The sequence below is a fragment of the Petromyzon marinus genome, chromosome 55 (genome assembly GCF_048934315.1).
Source record: "Petromyzon marinus isolate PM22_M1 ecotype Great Lakes invasive population chromosome 55, UKy_Petmar_22M1.pri1.0, whole genome shotgun sequence".
Lineage (NCBI taxonomy): Eukaryota > Metazoa > Chordata > Hyperoartia > Petromyzontiformes > Petromyzontidae > Petromyzon > Petromyzon marinus.
In genome coordinates this window covers 5,406,819-5,425,052 of record NC_133721.1, presented here as the reverse complement: position 1 = coordinate 5,425,052, position 18,234 = coordinate 5,406,819, and the positions used below count along the sequence as shown (strand labels likewise).

The following is an 18,234-nucleotide window of genomic DNA, read 5'->3' as shown; positions in this document are numbered from 1 at the left end:
GGTGGCAGTGGGGCTGTGTGCTACGTTGGGAACAACACTGCAGTGCAACAAAGCGATTGCTGTACTGGGATAAGTTTCCGTGTCTTATGCTCTCTGCCTTCAACCCGGACTGACTAGCATTGTGAAGTATGGTTAGATAACGCTCACTGTCCGCACTTCGTGGGGAAGTTCTCATCCAGCAGTGGATTGGCACAAGGCCTGTAGATGTCCATGTCGCGTCGGCAGCAGTGAGGCGGGGGGGGTGACAGGTGGATGTTTTATTGTATGAACTGGACCGAGCTATCAAAGTGAATACTGTCACGGAAGATTTATCCAATGAGGCTAGATTTTGTACTACCACAGCCCTTACACAAAATATGCCTCGTATTTTTTTGTTCGATAAAAAAATAAACTTTTTTTTTAACGCATCCCTAAAGCCACATAGCTTTCTGTGGGTTTTGATGGGCCACTTTGTTGAGCTGTCATTTGCGGCTAGGTCGCTTCTGAAAGATAAGTTAATACCGCAGTGGGCTTTGCTTGGTAGGATGGGTATGTTTTCTTTTCATTTGCATGTGTTTGGATAATTTTTTACCTTGTACTTTATAGTACTGTCATTTTTTTGTACTGTTGTAACGTTATTACTCGCCCTTAATGGGCATCTACGAAAAATAGCTTCATAGCTCATCGGATTTCTTCAGTATAAATAAATATTCAGATTCTGATTAATATGGGTCAATTTCGACATTGTGTCTAATCAGCAGTCCGGCTTGTGCTTACCCGTTTTGGCCAGTCGCAGACCTTTCTTGGGTTTCAATTGAAACATTAAGGGGTGCCTCTTAAGTTTAGTTTTCCCTGTCGAGTTAAATACTTAGGTTAGGATTAGAGACTAGGTGTTTTGGTGTGAAGTTTGGGGTTTGACGGTTATGCATAGGGTTTCGGGGGTTAGTTTGTGGTTAATTTTAGGGGTTATGGAAGTAGTACTTAACATTACGTTTCTGCAAGGACAGTATTCAAATGAAACTTAAATAAAGATTAACTTGTTGAAGTGTCAATAGGGCACCACGTGATTAGATCACGTTTATTTATCACTGGTCTGGCTGTGTTGTACAGTGGATGCCACTTGGTCAGGAGTGGTGAATGGATGGGTTTTCTTTTTGAAGGAACTGGACACGGCCATGGAAATGATGAGCTCCCACCACAGTCAGTTGGAGCACTTAAAATGGATGTTTTAGTAAAACTATACTTTCTAAAGTAGCATTGTGTTCCAATGAAGTACCGTTTAATGTAACACTTTGTGCTGTATAGTACTCGGATATGTTTTTAGGTTGCAATGCGTCTTTGGCATGTTGTCCGACCTTTCACTTCACCTGCTGCAGTCTTCTGGACCCTAAAAGCTATTGCCGAGGAAGATGCTCTGGCTTATATTCACTTTATAATTGATGTTATCATTGTATCTCATGCAGTGCGACATTGCATTATCTAAGCAAACGGGTTTGGACTCAAACTGGGCCAATTATAAAGTCCTAAAAAAAGGCTGCACCGAATGCCTTTGGCAAGCTAACACCTTCACCTTCCCAAACTTTTCAGAAATCCCATAAAGAGCATTTATTGTAAAACGTATGAATATGAAGGAGTACCTCCAAGGCCTTTGCTCAATGGCAGTTGCCTTTATAATAAAACGGCAATATAAATGGGTTTAACTCGCACTTTGCATCTGCAGATATCCAGCCTTGTAACACCACAATTCACCCACCATTTGATCCGCCCTCCTCCCCCCTCCCCCAATCAGCACTTTAATGTCCTACCAATCTTGAAATGTTCAGTCTTAACTTTGCTCTCCACACTAAAACCTTCCTCTGCTGAAGGTTCCAATGGCCTGCCTGCTTTTGCGCTACACCTTGTGGGGAACTTCATTGCAAAACCGATAGCCCGCATATTTAACCCTCCCCTTATTGAGACATCCATCCCTCCTGAACGGAAAACTGGTCTCGTGCACCCTCGTAGCAGTGGAGTTAACGGATGACCCTAACAATTACTGCCCAATCTCAATCCTCTCCCCTCTCATCATGATCTTTGGGAACATCTTAAAATCACAAACTTAATTTCAGAGAATATGCCGTATTCCATCCTGAGCAATCTGGCTTTCGATAAAAAATATTGTACAGCCTCTGCGGTACTCGAAACTCGTTGACGTAATCTTCAACGGTCTTGAATTTCGTCGTTATTGCACCATCCTCATGCTCGACTTGCATTTGACACTGGAAACTAAAATGCCTATTTTTTTCAAATTGTGCAATCAACTGAATTGGCAACTACATATCTAACCGATTCCAAATTGTCTCCATCAATTATACATCTTCTGAATGTATCCCTATTACTTCAGGGAGTTCCTCAGGGTTCTTTGCTTGGCCCTATCCTGTTTTCTGTGTCAACAATCTAGGCATCTACAATCTGCACTGACATTAACCTTTTTTGCTGATGATACAGTCCTGATGGCTTCTGGAAATTTCATGGAGAAGTTAGAAGAGCATCTACAACATGACTTAATTAAAGCTGGCTAAAACTCGCCATTGACCAAAGACAGTCACTGCATCACACACTTTCAGATGCGCTTCAGCGGTCGTCTGGAACGCTCTTCCTTCCGATATTAGGAAGCCACTGGAACTATGCACGATTACGTCGAGATTGAAAACTCATTTCTTTAGAACTGCTTTTTGTGTTTAGTTTTTTTGTCCTTCCTCCTGCACCTCCGATTTAGCACTTTTGGCTATGTAAGGTGGGAAAGATGTTCATCATACATACATATGTACGGAGCACCAAACCAAGGTTCTCATCGGCGCTGACTTTGTCCTTTGACAGAGGCATTTTGAGCCCCCTGAGAGAAAGAGGACCCTAGAGCCAGGGCTTGAATACAGTATATGAGAAGTGCTGGCTTAGTGCGAAACCCCCTGAGATACACCCAGCCACTTAATATTTAATATTATTAATGGAATTGTAACTCTTTTGGAACCTGGATGAAACAAGTTTTTGTTGAAGTTGCACGCCGTGGCATGCCGTGATTGCAATCATCTTTGTTAAAACAGCCACGTGCTTAATTCTTGACTTAAAGCTTTCGTGACTGCAGGAATTCATATTCTTTGGGTCTTCCGGTAAAGTCACGTGGATAGGTTGAAAGAAAATAACCAAAAACTACGACGTTTCGATCACAACACCTATCTACGTGAAAAAAAAATCTAGATTACTATCTACGTGACTTTACCGAAAGACCCAAAGTATATAGCCACGTGCTTGTTTGCACGTGTAACAAATCTACCAATGGCATTAGAGTTTTAAGGAAGGAGATTAGATGAATTTGGATAATTTTGAAGAAAAAAACATCGCCAATGACATCATCATATTCACAAATGACATGTTTATATCACTGATCTGCAGCAATCGTACAAATATTTCAATCAATACGATGATCATGGTCAATTATCAAACGCGTCATTCACAGGCAACGTTATTCATTAGCGGCTTCAACATCATCATCATCCTCAGCCATGACGGTGGAGGTCCTGGATGAAGGCTTCCCCAAGCTGCCGCCACCTCTCACTCTCCTGCAATGGAATATTTCTCCACGCATCTACAAACGAAGTGATTTTATCGCTCCATCTCCATGGCGGAAGTCCCCTTCCGCCATGGAGATGGAGCCATTCCGTTGTTAGTCTCACCCACCACAAGCACGCCAGCCTGGTCTCGTTTACCTATTTATTTGATCTTTTTGATTTCGGACCGTCTGTAAAAATGCCCTGGGTATGTAGTCTGCGTTTTTTTTATTATTCTTCTGAAAGTATATCTCTTTAGAAAACATTTTCCCCGTGCGTTTTGAAATGACTGATGTTTTCTTCAACATTAGCCCTCGTGTCTGCAATGCCGTCACTGTGAATGTGTACAAGTTTACACGCGTGGTGGACACACTAGAGGGCAGTGCAGCAAAAATCCACCGCTCTGCGCTTCTGCGCTTCCACGTCTAAGGTTTCCTGTCTTTGCCAAGCCCACTCCGATCAGCGTGGTGAAGCATGCTCGGATAACCCCTCACGATCTGCACCGAGGCCCTCGTCCAGCAGTGCAGTGACAAAAGCCCGCTCGCGCGTGTACACACGATCTGCTTACAAAACCATCACAAAGAAATCCGTAATCAAGTTGGGGTTTCCTTTTCGGAAGCGAATCCTGTTCCCCGTTATCTCCTCGCCGCCACCTTGTCGCATCTACGTTCATGCTTATAATCGATTAGGGTGACATAAATCCACTCATTGTACAGTCTACAGCCTGTTTTTCGTCTGGACTTGCGCTTTATTCTGAATGTGAGCCGCTCAGTTCCACCACTTTGATCTCTACTTGACATCTAGCTACCTTCCACTGTTATTGCGTCAAGTGATGGCACAGTGGTTAGCGTATTGCACTTTTAACTGGTGACTTGAGTTCGATTCCCCATCTACAACTAACCCCAATGACGAGTGATATCTGAATTGATCCTGGGCACCCCGTATTCACTCGCTTACACCAGTGCGGTGAAGTATAGTTCAATAATCCCCTTGATCGTTATGCATGAGGATGCCTTCATCCAGCAGTGGATTGATTCAGGGCTCTACATTAAATATATTTGACAAATTATTGTTTTATTTGTATTATTTCCCTTCTACGTGACTTTACCGAAATGAACCAAGAATATTACAGAGAGACTTACATCGGTCTGTGTACGACTGCGTACATTTTACATCTAGCTTTAACTAGATCTGTTTTGCTTATTGCAAATTTAAATCCTCGCAACCTAAGACATTCCACGACAGAGCTGTTTTTGTGTGCCAAACATGAATAATTGTTTTGTAGAATGTTTCATTCATCAAGGATGCTTCAACGAACCTGGAATCATCTGCATGCAGGGCCTTGCGCAATGAACAGCTGCTCTCCCGCACCGTGGGTGTGAATTCATTGCTTGGCAAATTTGAGCGACGAATCATTTTGGTCTCTTTCTGCCCATTTCGGCATTCTGTTTTTTTCTTCCTTTCTTTCCTTCGCCACCTTTCTTAAATGGTTCATTTACTTCCAGTCTTAAGAGGTTTTTTTTGTTTCAATGTTGGGCAGTTTTGCCATTTACTCTTGTGCTGTTCTGTGTCCCCCAGGTCTCCCTGGTTGAGATGAAAATTGTTACTTTCACAAGCAACGAGTAGTAAGCAAATCCCTAAAGAGACAAGTATGAATACATACATTAAATTCAATTCCATCTATCGATTAGATAATTATACAGGGTGATCAATTTATAGATACCCAACTCATTTATAATTACGCTGTTGGGTATTCCGCGACTGGTTGCGGGAGGCTTCTGTGTGTTGCATTGGCCAAAGTGGAACAGCTGGTAGCCTTGAGGTTTACCTGACGTAACCCCCACTTTATTTTCTCTGTGGGCGCCCATCAAAGACCTCTTTGTGTGTGTCTACACGTGTCACACAACCGCAAGATATCAATGACCTCAACGTATGCATTATTGAGCATTTTAAGCGCATCACACCAGCTATGGTGAACAAAAGGGTATCAGCAGATTCCTAAAATATTTAACAAGTAGATTGACATTGGTGGGAGACGTGTTGAGGCCTTGAAATAAATAAATACAACATCTCTACCGTAATTTATACTTACTATTTCAGTGTGGTATGTGTAAATGGGTCACCTAGTCTGTAGTTAAAGTGGTATTATCTAAAGCAGTACAGGTGTTTAACTTTTAGGGTGCTATTAACTGCGAAGGTGTTGGGATGCATAGGGCATGAATGTGTTTCAGAGCGTGGTGGCGTATGCCTGCAATCCAGCACTCGCTCGCGACGTCTGTTGTGCTTCGCGGAGATTGTCGCATGCCGTGCAACGCCTGTCGTACTCTGCTGAGATGTGCCCAGGAGGTGGCAGCACAGCAAGTGGGTTGGAATCATTGTCACGGATAGACCCAGCTCAGCATTGTCATACCTCTGGCATTGATACAAATGCAGAGGTTCACCATTGCAAGAAAGTCCGCAAATCGTTGCTCTGTGATCAGACAGGCCACGCCATAGGAATGTGGAATTTCCACCGCTGCCTCGAGACCACCGACAGATATCATCGCCCCCACAAGCTCACTGGCCGACAACGCAGCTGGACAGGGTGGCTAAACATGTCCATTGTTCGCCGCCTTTAATTTACCAGTTAAGAGCCCACAAAGACAGTGACGCCTTTATTAAGCACACTCATCGCTAACAATGCTCGTTAACTACACAGCCTCAATTGGTGCCCTTGAAGGTTTGTGTGTCTTAATCAAAGTCACGCTGAGGTTAACCCCAGGGCTGGGTAACTCAAGTCCAAAGGCGTATTTAATACCAGCCAACATCAAAGCTTTACCAATTCACGAGCAAGCAATTACTCCAGCCTTTGTGCCCGTCATGCTCAATTGAGTTTCTTTTACTGCCGTACCCTAGCCACCTCCCCTTGCTCGCACAGCCTTTAAACCCTATGTATCCCTGCTGCTGCTGCTGGAGTGCGTGCTTGTGAATCTGGCTTGGTAACACGGTGGCCGCTTAGAGAGCTCGACTTACAAATGCAACTCTGTGAGTTCACATCCCGCTCATCCGTTCTACTCCTCTCCTCCGTCATTTAAGAGCCCTCGGGGTAGCTGAAATGAGGACCACACTGTGCTCGAGCAAGCCGGGGTATTGGGAAGAAACCCATCACGCATATTAGGGGGGTAATGCTAAAGCCCAGCGCAGGTAGATTCAATAATCCATTGCTGTACTGCCATCTCCTAGCAACCTATGAATGTGGAGATGACCAGTCCCATAATTAACACTTTAATTTATTACGTACATCCTTTTGTCTTATCGTAAAATACAAAACCTCAAAACCAATGTCGAGTAAACTTACCAGGCATCTTACCAATTCCACTGCACAGATCTGTATGGTAATGGAGTGGGAAACATTTTAAAATGCATTCTACATATAAAAATAAATATCCGAGCCCTCTCCTCTTGATATTCTATGATTTGTTATTCAAGGTTATGATTGAACATAATTTTTTGTTTGTGGTGGATTGTAGCAGCTTTAGTGCCTGTCAAGGGTAACTTGAACTCTAATTACATGTGCACAAATGGAACAATCATTCCTCACATGCGCCGTTCATTCCGCGAATTGCGAGTGTGAACACATACATTTCAATCGGTGCAATGTTACACTGCTATTTATACAGCATGATAAGCATGCAGGAATAAATGTGCATGCGAGATGTGTGCTGTGCCCTCCTTTTTTGCACCCGCGCTCGCGTGTTCCCGGGCCCCCTGACACAATTTGGGGCTCTTCCTTTAAATGTTTAATATTTCTCCGATTTTGCGAACGGCGTCACATGGTTACTAGACGGAAGTACCTGTTCAGATCTCTTGCAGAGCAGTGCGTGCACCCTTTGTGCTGTAGAATGGCCTACCATTAAGCGGATATCCCAGAGCTACCACTAAAATCCCTTCAACTTCACATTTGGTCCACACAGTAGAATGCAGGACTTTCCCCACCCACCATGCCACTGAGAGCAATGTTCATCTCGGGGTGGCCCAACCCAGTGTTTTTAATTCTCCGAGCTGGAATTGTGCCAAATTAAGGTGCAACCAAATGTAATGGGATGGAGTTTTGTTTATTTATTGTGTATTCAATCGTGAACAGGCTGAGATCATCAAATCACCATACTTGAAAACCCGGTTTTATCAGAAACCACTGAAACTTGGATTCCAATCCAGGATCTCAGCGGGTGGCCACCTCAACGTTGCTGCGGTTTCTGAGCAGCCCGGCCACCTCACGGTGTGGAGGCTCTCGAAATGTGCCAGCCCGGCCAGCCTCGCCCGGCCCGGCCCGTTATTACCTGCCGCTTGCGCTGTTCCCCCTTTCGCACGCCCGCCACCATAAAAATGTCATTGCACCTAGGTCAACTCGGACCGAAATGTCTTTCGATTTGCTCAGCCAGACAGTGACGGTGGGCCCCCCCCCCCCCGAGGCTCAACCGCCGAGGCGCTTTAGCGTTCCCGGGAGAGAAGCGGCGGCGCTGCTCGCGCAAAAAACGCGGCGCCGCCGCGCTGTCGTCTGGCGCACGCGTCTGTAATCACATTTAAAGCAGATTTCCTTATCTTTGGTTATGCACGTTGAACGGTACCCCGAGGAACGATGCTCACCCAGCGTGGCGCCTCGGTAAAAAACACTCGCGAGATTTACTGCGCCACACGCCACCTGCCTACTACAAAGAGCCAGCCGCCGACAACAGACATTGTTGGCGGCGGCGGCGGCGTTGTTGCGCCTGCGTGCGCGCTACCTTTCTGCGCCGGCACTATTGATTTAATTTGTTTATTCGCAGTGTGAGGCTGGAGAACGAGCGAAGGACGGCCGCGCGCCGCCTCGCCGGGCAAAAGCAATCTCGCGCGTTCAGGATGAAAACGGCGTTTGTCAGTAAAGTGAAGTCAAGGTGTTCGCGCGGATGTGAGCGCCGTGCTCGATTTTGCACGCTCTCGTTCTTGTCTGGTGTCACCCTGAGCCAGCGATTGAAACTCCACATTCTCATGGCATGGGCGTGGTCCCGGTCCCATCTCTATTGACTGAGTCACAAAGGTGTGTGCATTTTTAGTGACTCCCAATAAAGGTAATGATCGGAGTAGTCCACCCAACAGATGAATTATGGCTGTCCCAATGTTTTCCCGATTGTCATGAAATTAAGTACCCGTTTTGATTACTCGCAAAGCATTGCATACCCGGTATCAAATTTACAAAAAAAGGGTTGTGCGAAGCCTTAACCAGATCAATAATGCGGGGGATGTAGGTCCTGTTGAAATGTTGTACGCCCCTATTGTAGCAGCCTGCCAAAGGCAATGCCATCCTTGCAGGACCGCCCTGGCCTGAAACTACATCAGTGCTGTGTGAGATTTTCTATAAGTGTCCCCGACAAGGGCGATGTTGAATAACCCTCGCAGGGTCCCTTTGCTTGCACACCGAGGCCAAAGATGTTGTTACAATCAATGTGGTAGTTAAAAGAAGTGCGGCCGCACTGAAAATGTACAGAATTCCAAGAAATATGAAATCGCGATCCGAAAGCCAGAATCAGGTAAACATCACCACAGAGCAATGATGACGTGGTTCCAGCTGCGTTGCCACGCTGCGCAGAAACATCACGGTTCAGAAACTGTACTGTGCAGTCAGTATCAAAATCTTTATTTATCCTGGAGAATTCTGATAAGTGATGAAGCAATAATTAAAAATGGTTACAGGCGTTGGTTAGAATACATTAATTCGGAAGCTTGGGGAAGGCAGCAAAACAACAGCAAAATCAGTCGCAGATTACACCAAGACAACACAGTCCCCTAAATAAAATTGCACATTAAAATTGAACTCTTGATACACGGGTAAGTAACTGGTGTGGCATTCTAACAACATTGCCTTGTGGATTTTGGTGGTTGCATGTTTTTTTCCTCAGCTTTCACTTATGTCGCTCTTTATATTTGTTCAAATAAATATTTAATAACATCTATAGAAACAACATTAGCACTTAGAAAATGGGCCAGATTTGGTCGTCACGAAATTCACGAGGCTTTGTGAACTCGAGCGATAAGTCAGGGGCGCCCCACTCCTCACAAAGCCTGGTGTCTCATGGACACACTGATCCACGCCTGCAACAATTTCACCTCGGCAGCCATCTGATTACGGCTTTTTTTGTTGCTAAACAAATTTGAGTTCATGATTCGATTCAAGAATCAATTTGCTGGGTTTACCATCTCGTAATGTTCACTATGTAATTAATTTCTCCTTTGTAGAGTTCTGTAACAGCACATCAGGTTATTGGCGTATAATATGCGTGAATTGTTAATCATTTATTCCTGCACGTAATTTGCCGCACATAATCATGAGAGCAAGAGTTTATTGTAATTGATAAATCCATGCGTTTTTACGCAGCTAATAATTATGTACTATTAGCTGTAGAGCGCTCAATGCGAGCTCAAACCCAGGTTGAGGATCAGCCCAACCCATCATCGTCGTCGTCTTGGTCCGCCATGAGGTGGTCTTTAAAATTGGCACTATTCTGTGGGAATCTGACAAGTCATCAAAATTAATTGCCCTGATTATTCTATAGGGTTCAATTAAACTCTTCAAAGCACTCAATGAAATTAGCACGACAAGTAACTGCCTTTGTCAACACACTGCTTGTTGAGGGCCCTCCATATGCCATGCAGGCCATGTGGGTTATTTCACCACGTTGGTTGCTCAAGACGGGGATCATTGACGTGCAGCAGTAGAGTACAGAAATGGATTTTACTGGGCTGCCGTGTGCTGCCCATCATGCGGGCCCACCACGGCCTCCTGTGAAACCCTGTCTGTGCGTGGTGGTGGTGCTCGCCCATTCAGGCATTATCCAGGCTCCAACGCTGCTTCACTTCACTCCCAAGACTTGACGAGATGGGGCGCATTCCGGTGTGGTTTTCCCACAGGGAGCAGTGCGTGGCGTATAATTCAGCAGTGGTTCTTGAATGGGGGTGACTGCTCCTACCAAGGGAATGTGGAATTTCCACGACTGGCTCAAGAGGGGCCACTCAGCAGGATCATTGCCACCGAAAAAGATGCCGGTTTATGCAGGGATTTGTCATGACGGGCCTGATTTAAAACGTTTGGCCAATTCCTCACAGAATATGTTTGGGTGTGGGAGGAAAGCGGTTTAATTGGGAGGTGGAATGTACACTGCCGTCGTGTTGGTGGAGGAGGGGGGCGAGTGGGAGGCGCTACCCCATAGGCATGAGAGTGACTGATTTTTTTTACCCATTTTGTTTCTCCTTCAGGCGTTCGTCTTCAAAGAAGCTGATCAAGAACCCAGCAGTGTCTGTAAGTGGCACCTTGCTTACGACCACGCGAATTAAAAAAAAAATTATCGACCGGCGCACCGCTCGTTTGATTTTACATTTTTTTTAATTCGCTGTCACATTCGCATGTTCCCTCTGAACCCGCCGCCCCAATAACACAGCCACCAGCAGCAGCAGCACCACCTCTACTACCCACCACAACCCCACCATCAACACCATTGACACCACCTCGAATACCACCACAGCCACAAACCCAAAACCACCACCATTGCCACCACCACTTCTACCACCACTCTCACCTCGACTACCACCACATATACTATCACCAGCACACCACCACCATTATCACCGCCATTGCCACCTCCACTTCTATCACTACTACTACCACTTTCACCACTAGCACCATCATGACGACCAAGGTCACCACCACCACCATCTCTACCACCAACAAAGGCAAAGATCCCTGTATAACCTTAACAGACTGTAAGAGCAAGAGCTGTTAGCGAGCACCTATGAAGGCCGGCATGGCACACAAGGGGGTGGGTGGCCAACACCACGCCAAGCCGCCTTTGTCTCTCTAGTGGTGACATTTACACACCGCACCAGGTACCCATTTGAGGCCGAGTGGACCTAGGGGAGGCCCAGTACTGGTTCAGATAATAGTCACTGGTGTTGGCCATGAGTGATCATTCAAACTCGGGTCGCTGAGTTCGTAACGCAGCATGCTAACCATAAAACTACCGCACCCCACATCACATCTACCACAATCATCATCATCACCACCTTCAACTTGGTGACTTCAGTGGTGAACGTGGTCTGATGACTCAACTGGCAATCCGAAGGTCCCATGTTAAAATCAAGTCCCCCGTGGTTTGTGCTTCGAATCACGCTTGGGAAAAAAATTGGTTATCAGCGATTTACGGGAAATATATGCAAATGACATGCTAATGTACATTGAGGCTAATGCAACTAAAAAATATTTTATTTTTTGTCATTATCGTGAACATTGACTGTTGGCTGCAGGCTTTACATAAACCAATTACGTCCAACATACACAGTGGCCAAAATAATAAATTAGTACATAACATATAACAGAGTAGAAAGTGTGTTTTTATAAAATATGGTTTTAATCAATGCATCGTTCAGTCGCTGATTGAGGACTGCATTAGCGCACAAGTGGCTGGTGTGGCCAGAATCACACTCGGCCACCTTGCTCTCCCTAGTGCTCATGTTTACACACGACACCATCTGCTCATTTTAGGCTGAGTTGCCCTAGGAGGGGAGAGTCCCAAAACTTGGTTCAGATTACCACCTGCCACTGGTCATGAGCATGGCTGGAAATTGAACCCAGGTCGCCAGTGTATTTGCTCACTGGCTATTGTCTAACCCAGGGGTGGGGGGGGAACCAATGGTTCACAGACCAGACATGGCCCGTGACTTCATATCGTTTGGCCCATGGCCACACAATGGCTACGACTTCAACCCAACCCGCAAACAATATTTAATTGGCACTGCGAGCATCTTGGCCACACTAATCGGGTACTGGCGGGGGGGGGGATATTTTTGACTTTGTAACGTTGCATTTTTTATTTTCGTTCCATGCTCTGTCACTTCGGTCATCGCAACGGGTCTCTTACAGTGACAGCCGGCTGGTGTGTGATTTTGTGTGTGTCAATGCATGGTTGCCCGCTAAAGGTGTTTGAAGGTCCTCTTCAGGCCCTCGTTATTGAAAGGATTCCCCACTCCGGATCTATCCGTCGTGGCTGTGTAGAGCTCTCTGCTAACATTGGATGTTCACACAGGATGAAGCTGTCGGAGAAGATTCTGGTGGTGGTGGAACAGCGTGTGCTCTTGCAGATGCAGAGGTGAGAATTTACACCAAGGGTTTCGTGTGGAAGCAATGTTCGAATCTTGTGGGATCTTTGTTGAGGAGCTTCACCCAAAAGATTTCGCTTTGTTTATAATCGACACCGTGTGTGGTGGGCGGTTGCCTGGATTAATTAGGATAAAGAACACAGGCCAGCTGAGTTAAGGGAAATCATATTTACATTTGTACAACTTAATGGTCAAGTCATTTGTTTACCCAGGAATACCTGATAATGTTTCAAGCCTCTTCATCTTGGAGGAAATGGAGTACCCAGAGAACACCAACCATGCATACGAAGGGATGACACTCAAAGCCCCGCACAGAGGGATTCGGTCCATTACTGTACTGCCATTTACTGGCCACCTGTAGCTCAAGCCTACAATATGGTATTTCCCAGCCAAATACTAACAAGGGTTGCCTCTGCTTCGCTCCAGAGATCATTGGGTGGCACGGTATGGAGATGTTAACTACCTGTCTTGGTATACAGGAGGTCGTGGGTGCGATCCCGACCCTGACTTCTGTATATTTGCAGTTTGCATGTTTTCCCCGTGGTCGCGTGGATTTTTCTCTGGGCCCTCCGGTTTCCCCTCCAAATTTAGAATCAACATCACGTGTTTAGAGTATTTAATATACATTTCCATACGATAAGCCACTTCATTGGAAACCTCATTTGCCAGTAACAAAATATGATAATTGTTTTTTTTTACCCTTTTATCTGGCAACAAAACTGACACCTTTTTTACAAGGAGTCATGTTTACATTGACCACAATACCTGCGGTCGGAACGCAAACAAAAAACAACAACTCTGATAATGTATGCACTGTCCTTGAAATTGATTGGTCCACACCCGAGACAGCTTTCTTTAGAGCCTCGTCTCATACTCTGATGGTGCATTGTCTTTGAGTTGTGCGCCTTTTGGCGTCTTCTGGTCCAACACCATGTGAGACGAGGCTCTAAAGAAAGCTGTTTCGGGTGTGGACCAATCAATTTCAAGGACAGTGCCACATACATTATCAGAGTTGTTTTTTTGTTTGCGTTCCGACCGCAGGTATTGTGGTCAATGTAAACATGACTCCTTGTAAAAAAGGTGTCAGTTTTGTTGCCAGATAAAAGGGTAAAAAAAAACAATTATGATAAGCCACTTCGTTGAGCTGTCATTTGTGGCCAGGTCACTTCTGAAATAGAGCAGCTCAGTGGCCCTTACACAAGTAAAAAAAATAAGTTTTTTTTTCCCCATTGCCTCTCAGCACTGCTGTTACTGCCTCTAATGCTTTATACATGTCACGGAAATTGTAAATTTGATTAAACTGCCCTGGATTCAAAGACACGTTTCAGCCTGAGCTGTGCCAGCTTAGGGCCTGCACAAGTGTGGGTGTTTCTTGTTGTTTTTCTACTGGCTGCTTGCCATGTCGAGCTTGAACCAACACAGTGACACATCGGCCTCGCATAGACATCTGCATCTGGCTTGGGGCTAAGCAGGGCCACTGTTCAGCATAATGACTCGTTCATTACTTGTGAAGTCAACGGCACAGCTCGCCTTCTGCAGTGGAAAAAACAACTTGGGTTCCTCCTAAATCCCTGTGTGGCATGGCTGTACAGTGGAAAATAGTCATTTGAGTCAACTTTCTTGCTATGGTACTCAACGGTTCCCTCCCCCTCTCTCCACCGACCCCCTCCCACCCACTATAATCATTCTGTTTCATCAGAAGGATGACTTGCAGAGCCACAGCATACAGCGCAAGCCAGAGGAGCCGCCCCGGCCGGCCCAGGCAACTGATCACCGCTTGATCAATGAACTCGCCTTGCGAGATGGCAGTAACACCGCCGCTCCTCCACCTTCGGTCATTGCAGCAGAACTTGAACCGCTATCACCGTTGCCGCTGTTACCACCACCGGTGGAGGTAGAAAGAGAGGATCAGAAGAAGCAGGGGGAGCAAGCTAACTCCGACGGCACAAGTGTGGCGGTGATAGCCGCCGAAGGATCAATCGTCTCCCCAGAAGAAAACTGCCACCCCCTTGTCGTGGGCAGTGCGGCGATGCCGGAGGTGGTGGCGCACGCCCTGGAGGCCGCCGACAAAAAATCTGAGTACGATGGCGACAAAGCAGGAGCACAGGGTGAGCAAAACGACGTGGAGGCGTTGGCGGAAGGAGGAAGCGAGAGGGGGAGCAGCGGAGCCAAGCCGGGTGCCGATCCGCCGGCCGGAAAGGAACCCGTAGATCCAGCGGATTCTAGTGCAGCCGCCGCTGCCACCGATTGCTCGGCGAGAGCCTCGCAGGAGCCCGACATCGTGGCGAGCCACAAGAAGCCACCGCCGCCACGGCCACAAGTGCCGCCCCCCCGCGTGCCGGCGGTTCATGCGCAGCCGCAGCAGCCACAGCAGCAGCAGCAGCCGCAGCAGCAGCTAATGCCGCCTCCACGGCCACCCCCTCCACAGAGACCTAAGAAGGTGGAGGGGCAGCCGTCGCTGGAGGAGGTGAAGAGGCCAACTCTGCTGGAAGGTGAGTGCCGCGTTTGTTTGTGTGTGTCCCCGTGCAGGGAGCAGTAGTGTAGTAGTTAGCGCGCTGCGCTACGTGCCCAGCAACCCAAGTTCGATTCTTGCTCACGGCCAACACTAGTGATGATTATATGAACCAGTCTTGGGCTTCCCCTGGGTCGGCTCGGCCTCAAATGAGTACCTGGTGCGGTGTGTAAAATCATTGGAGAGACAGGCGGCTGGGTGTGGTGATGGCCTTCATAGCTGCTCACTAATAGCACCCCTGCCCCAACAGTCTGTTAAGGCTATGTGGGTGATGTTAGTCTTTGCCTTATTTTGTTTGTCGTGTGTTTATATAATGATTCAATACAATATCAAAGCCTCTTTGCTGTGATATTGTACTGCTACACAGGTCTCCATTAATAAGTGCATTGATGATAATCTTGGTGACCTCTCACGCTCTTGACATTCTGACTTATTTTGGCGAGGACTGTTTGGCCATACTTCACCACGCCACCCAGAGTGACTTGGCAAAGGTCAGCGAGCGTAGAATTACAGTTTGGCAATTGATTTCTTCGTTACGTTTTTATTTCGTAAATTTTTGTGATGAAATTGGATATTTTAGAATTTAAAAAGGGATACTCAAATCAGATTATCGTTGACCTTTACGTCCAGACATGGGGTCAGTTTTAATTGTAACTGTTATAATGAATTGCAATCAGTATAATTGTAATTTCATCCACCAATGCTGCTTTTATTGTAATTTCATGGACCTTTGGTCCGCTTACGTCGCACAGTATATATTGTAGTATAGCCGTACCGTGTAACCCCGCCGTGATTGCAGTTGTACGCTTCATGCGTCGTTGCAGTCCCACAAGAGCCCGTGTCTCCAAGCGGTCTGGTGAGCCCCAACACAGCCGTGGAGAATCTGGCCAAGGAGCTCCAGTCCCTGGATCTCGCCAGTCTCACGGCAGGGGAAAAGGTCATCGAGGCACAGGTGAACACCTTAGTGTGGGGGGTGCGGTGGTTGCGACGTGACCGGGTGGCTCGTGGGGTCGGAGCATTGAGCTGGACACCGATCAAACCGGTTGAAAAAAAAAACCCATCAAATGCAGCGGGCGAGTGACCTTGGTCCCGCCACCGATGACTAGCCTCTAGCCTCCCCCCCCCTCCCCAAAAAAATTCCATCGCATTAAAAGTTTGATTTCTCACGTGCTTTGACAAAACATCCCGGTCTCTTGCGAGAATTCTAAATACCTGTTTGTTTAACACGTAGGCTTTCACGACCAATATTCATAATAAAGGTTTTTGGGTTAGATCGCGTTATTTATAAATGTGTCGTAACCCTCCACCACCCGACACGACCAATCAGCAAAAAAAGTGTCACGTTGACAAAAGACAAAATAGTTCACTACTTTAGCCCACCGGTGTGTTGAAGAGTGAATCGAGAACATTTACAGTTTGAGTACGACGTTTCGCTGGTAATTACATCCAGCATCATCGGGCAATTCGCCAGAATGGTGAAGCCCTCACTTGCTTAAATAGAGCAGCAGGGTGATGTCATCATTTAACTCATTCAGGTTCAGTGATTTGAGGTGGAGGGGGGGGTTTGTAATTATATAATCGATTGGTAATCAGTCAATGGTTATGATTAGTAATGAGTTGTAGATGAGTAATTAGTTGTAATGTGTGTAATTAATCGCTCTGACAGCTCCAGGCTTAGTGCGGCTTGGAATCGTATTATTAAACAATACATATTACAATTCCTTATAAGGTTACACATACTAATTAACTGATTACTAACATAGCATATAATCACAATAACACACATTACAACTAATTACTAATCTACAACTCATTACTAATCATAACCATTGACTGATTATAATAATAGGGTTTTTTCCATTTTTTTCTGGCAACAAAACTGAAACCTTTTTACAAGGCTTCATGTCTGCATTAACCACAATCCTTGCAGTCAAAATGCAAACAAAAAACACACTATGATAATATATGCATTGTCCTTGAAACTGATTGGACCACACCAGGGACGGCTTTCTTTTGAGCCTCGACCCAATTGGTGCTCAACCAGAGGATGCCAACAGAAAGCCGTCCCTGGTGTGGACCAATCAGTTTCAAGGACAATGCATATATTATCATAGTATGTTTTTTGTTTGCATTCTGACTGCAAGTATTGTGGTTAATGCAAACATGAAGCCTCGTAAAAAGGTTTCAGTTTTTTTTGCAAAAAAAAGGGGAAAAACCCTATTATTATATTTTGGTACTGGCAAAGGAGGTCTAATGATGACATTGACTGATTATCAATCAATTATATAATTACAACCCCCCCTCCACCTCAAATCACTGCACCTGAATGAGTTAAATGATGACGTCATCCTGCTGCTCTATTTAAGACCGGGAGCAAGTGAGGGCTTTACCATTCTGGCGATTTGCCCGATGATGCTGGATGTATTACCAGCGAAACGTCGTACTCAAACTGTAAATGTTGTGGATTCACTCTTCAACACACCGGTGGGCTAAAGTAGTGAACTATTTGTCTTTTGTCAACATGACACTTTTTTTTGCTGATTGGCCGTGTCAGGTGGTGGAGGGTTACGACACATAAATAACGCGATCTAACCCAAAAACATTTATTATGAATAACTACCTCTTTGTTGCCATGTTGCGAAACCCCTCCACCACAGCAGGGCATGTGGGAAAATATCCCAGATGGGGGGAAGTGCAGGCACGCGATGAGGGCTGAGGTTTTCTTTGAACCGATGATGCTGGATGTGATGGCCAGCCAAAAAAACGTCGTGTGGAATCGTAGACTCTTTTGGCATGGTTTTCGATGTAACCGGTTTGGTGAAGAAGAAAATTGATGGGCGCATTTGTCCAGGTGACAACTTGATTTCTCTGGCTCTTGTCAGGTGGGGGATGGAGAGTGCATAGCGCTAATTGGGATTATACCCGCACGATTGAACGCACAAGGAAGCATCTTCAGGAAAATCCTGCAAGTCAAAATGTAGAAAGTCCGAT

The 18,234-nt window shown here is 45.9% G+C and overlaps 1 protein-coding gene across 2 annotated transcripts in view; it reads left to right on the top strand.

The window, feature by feature from the left end:
• WDR44 (WD repeat domain 44) overlaps window positions 1–18,234 on the top strand; it is a 44,882-nt gene that overhangs the window by 1,115 nt on the left and 25,533 nt on the right. For both annotated transcript variants that reach the window (XM_032974877.2, XM_032974876.2), the window contains exons 2-5: window positions 10,836–10,878; window positions 12,659–12,721; window positions 14,431–15,223; window positions 16,068–16,195. In XM_032974877.2, the coding sequence (XP_032830768.2) occupies window positions 10,836–10,878; window positions 12,659–12,721; window positions 14,431–15,223; window positions 16,068–16,195 (1,027 nt within the window). The remainder of the gene's footprint in view (window positions 1–10,835; window positions 10,879–12,658; window positions 12,722–14,430; window positions 15,224–16,067; window positions 16,196–18,234) is intronic.